The sequence below is a fragment of the Zalophus californianus genome, chromosome 5 (assembly GCF_009762305.2).
Source record: "Zalophus californianus isolate mZalCal1 chromosome 5, mZalCal1.pri.v2, whole genome shotgun sequence".
Taxonomy (NCBI): domain Eukaryota; kingdom Metazoa; phylum Chordata; class Mammalia; order Carnivora; family Otariidae; genus Zalophus; species Zalophus californianus.
Genome location: NC_045599.1, coordinates 113,031,171 through 113,036,008, shown reverse-complemented (window position 1 = coordinate 113,036,008; position 4,838 = coordinate 113,031,171). Strand labels below are relative to the sequence as shown.

Sequence of the window (4,838 nt, the reverse complement as noted above, 5' to 3'; positions counted from 1 at the left end):
TCCTGCTTCCAAGAAGCTCCCCAGATTCCCAGCCTGGATATGACCTCTAGGCGTGCCTCGTGAACCCCCACAGTACTGTCCAAATTCCCTGCCTTCTCCATTAACCAGCGCGAGCTCCTTGAGAGCCCCAGGCCTGGTCCAGTGTGAAGAACGGGAGTTTAATGTTGACGACCTGAATGGATGAATAAAAGCATCTTCTGAAATCCTCCCGTGCTTCACCAAGACCTCTCATATCACTCAGCACTGTTTCCTTAACAGCGTAATTATTTCTGGGCATATTCGCAGTACCCATCTGTTAGAAGCACGCTATGAAGGCGCACACACGAGTTGTGTCTTCTTTCCACAGTGACAGCTTTATTCAATCGTAAAGCGAGGCTAACATAATGATAAAGCAGGTTCAGGATTCCAAACTCAGTGACATTTCACTATGTGTTTAACTTGGCTTTTTACACGTCACACAAAGCAAAGCACGATCCGAAGTCCCACACCAGACAAGATACAACAAGGGTTAGGAAGTTATCGAACCCGATGGGAAGTCAGTCTGTGAGGGCGCAGCCGGGACGAGGCCTCCATCTGTCTGGGGCAGCTCTCGGCACGTGCTGCTTATTACGTCCAACCAGTGGAGGATCTCGGTTCTGTTCAGACATCAATCGGGCAGAGCCTTCGGCGGCGGCTGCCTTTTTGATGTGGTCAGATGTGAAAGGGTCAGCGTCTTCAAAGTCTGACAGTTTGCTGCAAAAACTCTCCCTTTTTAAAGGGATTTAATCAGTCTTGAGCCTTCGCAGACCTCCCCTGGTTCTGCGGGTCATCGGTTCTGAGTGTCGTCAGCCTGTGCCGGTTTCAGCATATCTGGTCTTCACTGCAATGCCCTTGGCTGCTTGGGTCACTGCTTGACATGAGTGACTCCAGCCTGCTCTGTACACCACCTTTCTCCCTCCTTCCCTCCCTCCCTCCCTTTCCCAGGATCCATCCTCAGAATGAGACAGAACCCAGGAATATTGTTTGAGTCCCTGGATCCAGCCATGCCTAAAGCGGAATCTACCTGTGGACTTTTCAGTCACATGAGCCAATGAATTCCCCTTTGTTATGAAACCGCTAAGAGTTGAGTTTTCTCCATCCCTCTCCATAAAAGAGTGTTGTGTGAGAACACCCTAAACTGTTCCATACATGGTCTCATTCCCTTTCCACAACACTTTGTATACAATAGATACCCAAATTTGCATGAGAACAGAAAGCACCAGACTCAGACCCAGACCCCGAGGCTGGTGATGGAGCGGAGCAGTCCCACACACCACAACCCCTGCCCTAAAGTTCTGCGGACCCTGCCCAAGTTCTGCCAGGTGGGCAGATAGTAATGACCCTGCTTACAGGTGGAGAAACTCGGGTCCCAGTCACCCAGCAAGTTAGTGGCACAGTTTGGAGGAGAATTTGGCCTCCCGGCTCCGTTGCCATCTAAATCATTTACCCATCATCAAAGGAGAATGGTCGGGCTTGGCTTGCACACACACACAATAACCAGGACACAAAAAGGAAAAATGGTGGTGGCAGGAAATTGGTCATGGTTGGGAAGAGACAATTATCTTTTTAAAAATCCCAGGATTGAAAGAATAAAGAAGCAAATTTGAGTGGGACAGGCTTGTAGAACAAATTTATGAATTACCAGTGTGTGGTCCCAGATTCTAGAGAGTGGTGATGACTGTGAACACTGCAGTGTTTGTTGAGTGAATTGTGGAAGGCGGTAGGTTTTGATTAGCTGTGGCTGTCACCCAACAAGTCAGGAAGGTCAGGATCTGACTCCCGTCTCCTGGTTTCTAAGGATAGTGCTGTTTTTAGTACCCCAGTTTCATGTGCTCAGTGGTGTGAATTTTACCAGCTGCAAAATGACCAGGACTGAGAAAGGCAGGTGGAAGATCTTGGATTTAGGTGGAGGATATGGTGGAATGGCAGAGCACCCATTCCAGCCTACCCCTAGAGTACCTTCATTAATGCAGGATCTAATAAGCTAAAAACATATCCCAGAGCTCCTAGAGCTCTAGATGAATGTCGTATCTCTGCTTCTTCATTGCAGCTGATGTCAAGTACCATCCTATGGGTTTTCTGCAGCAATTTTCTATCACTTATGGGCTGAGTTGTATCCCCCCAAATTCATAGGTTTGAGTTTTAACCCCACAACATGGCAGAAATTGACCTTATTTGGAAATAGGGTCATTGCCGATGTGATTAGTTAAGATGAGGTCATACTGGAATAGAGTGAACCTTAATCAATATGACTAGTGTCCTTATGAAGAAGCGGAATTTGGAGACAGACACCCGCAGGGAGAATGTCACGTGAACATAAAGGCAGACAGCAGGCTGATGCATCTCAAGCCAAGGAACATCAAAGACTGCCAGCAAACCACCAGAAACTCTACAAGAGGCCAGGAACAGATTGTCCCTCACAGCCTCCAGAAGGAGTCAACCCTGCCAACACCTTGCTCTTGGACTTCTAGCCTCCAGAATTTGAGACAATATGCTGTTGGTTCAGCCACCCAGCTCTGGTACTTTCTTATGGCAGCCCTAAGAAACTAATACAGGCAGTGTGCCCAATGGGCCCATGGATCTGTCTCTTGCTTCAACCGTGTTTGGACAGAACAGACCCAAGGACGCCCCTTCTTCCAGCCTCTGACCACTCTCCAACCTATTTTCCAGCCACAACATTTGGGAACATCTTTACAGCCATCCTCTGCCTCTGGGACCAGCCAACACTGTATTTTGAGCTTAACTCCTTATTGCCAATGAACCAGGAGCTTCCTAGAATTGTTCCACCAAGGTGGAGGCCACCGTCAACTGCCCGGTCAACATGCACCTGCAGGCCTCCTGCACCTACCTCTCCCTGGGCTTCTACTTCGACCATGAGGATGTGGCTCTGAATGCGAGCCACTTCTTCCGTGAGCTGGCTGAGGAGAAGCACAAGGGCACCAAGCTCTTGAAGATGCAAAACCAGCACACTGGCTGTGCCCTCTTCTGGGACCTGCAGAAGCCATCCCAACATGCATGGATGCCATGGAAGCCCCATGGACCTGGAGAAAAATTTGAAGCAGGCCCTTCTGGAGCTGCATGCCCTGGGTTCTGCTGCACAGACCCCCATTTCTGTGACCTGAAGAACCACTTCTTGAGTGGGGAGGTGAAACTCATCAAGAAGATGGTGACCGCTTGACCCACCTCTGCAGGCTGACTGGCCCCCAGGCAGGCTGGACAAGTATCTCTTCCACAGGCTCACCCTCAAGCATGACTAGGAGCCTCCAGAGCCCAGAGGCCTTGGAGGGGGCCCTCAGGCATGCCCCTTCTGCCTGAGCCTCTCCCTGCAGCCACTAGGCAGCTTTTAATCCACCCTGGAGCCCTCTCTCCAGCCGGAAACCAAATGGAAACATAAAGCTTTGGGGGCAGGTGGAGGAAGAAACTAGTATAGAGCCCAATATAGAGCCCTTGCCGGCTTTGTGGGTAAGGAGGGGCAGCTGTGGGAAAGGTGAAGGTGGCTTCCTGACCCCTGCACTCATCTGCAACGGTGTGTCCTTCGAGCCCGCCGTGGAGCTGCCCTTTCGGAGCCCAGGACTTCTGATGGCAGCGGCGGTAGCGACCGCCCTGGAGGGACAGCCCTGCAGTGTGGGCAGCGGAGTCCTTAACAGCCCTGCCGGAAGCTTCTTCAGCCTAACAACAGTAGGAGCGCCCAGTTCCCTGGAGTGACTTCCTTTCTGCTTGGATGAGCAGGAGTGGTTTCCTCAGCTGAACGCTGACTCGTCCTAATTCCCTGGACGTTTCACACCCTATTCAATTTCTGACCTTGCACAGCTCGCATTCGTAAGCTGTAACAAAAGTACGTTGTCAGAGACTTGTGTGCCTTTTTTTAAAATTGAAGTATTGCTGACACACCACGGGACATTAGTTTCAAGTGCCCACCAGTGATTCAGCAAGCCTACCTGTTACGCCGCGCTCAGCCCGCGAGGAGCTACCGTCTGTTCCCGCACACCGCTGTTATAATGTCATTGGCTCCCTCCCTCTCCTGTGCCTTCTGTTCCCATGACTTGTTCACTCCATAACTGGAAGCCTGCCTCTCCCACTCCTCTTGACCCATTTTGCCCATCCTCCCCCCCCACCCTGCCCTGCTAGCAACCACCCGTTTGTTCTCTGTTCTTATGGCTCTGTTTCTGCTGTTTGTTTATTCATTTGTTTTGCTGTTTAGATTCCACAGTGAAATCATATGGTATTTGTCTTTCTCAGTCTGACTTAACTTCACTTAGCATGATACCTTTTAGGTCCATCCATGTTGTCACACATGGCAAGATCTCATTCTCTTTTATGGCTGAGTAATATTCCATTGGGTGTATGTACGACTTCTTCTTTATTCATTCATCTATCGATGGACACTTGGGTTGCTTCCATATGGTGGCTATTGTAAATAATGTTGTCATAAACATAAGGGTGCATATATCTTTTCAAATTAGTGGTTTCCTTTTCTTTGGGTAAATTTCTCGATCAAATGGTATTTCTATTTTTAATTTTTTGAGGAACCTCCGTGGTGTGTCTGTGGTGTATTCCTTTTTAAAGTGATAATTCCCCTTTTTTTCTGATAGGGAAAAAACAATAAATGCTCAGTATAAATCAGGAAAATCTCAAATACAGAAAACAATAATGAAGTAAAGCAAAATCACTCAAAATCCCATTCTCTCAAACATCTAGCAGTGCATTTTCATACACATATATAATCACATGCACACTCACACATGTTACTGGGATGTTCCTTTGCATAGTTCGGGGTGTGATTGGTATGGCCCAATTTGTCCCAAGAATTCAAATGTTCA

At 48.7% G+C, this 4,838-nt stretch overlaps 1 protein-coding gene across 1 annotated transcript; it reads left to right on the top strand.

Annotated features, from left to right (window-relative positions):
- The first annotated feature begins 2,839 nt into the window (after positions 1-2,839).
- On the top strand, positions 2,840-3,196 carry LOC113928494 (ferritin light chain-like). Its single transcript, XM_035727528.1, has one exon. The coding sequence runs from the start codon at positions 2,840-2,842 to the stop codon at positions 3,194-3,196; it is 357 nt and encodes a 118-aa protein (XP_035583421.1).
- The last annotated feature ends 1,642 nt before the right edge of the window (positions 3,197-4,838 follow it).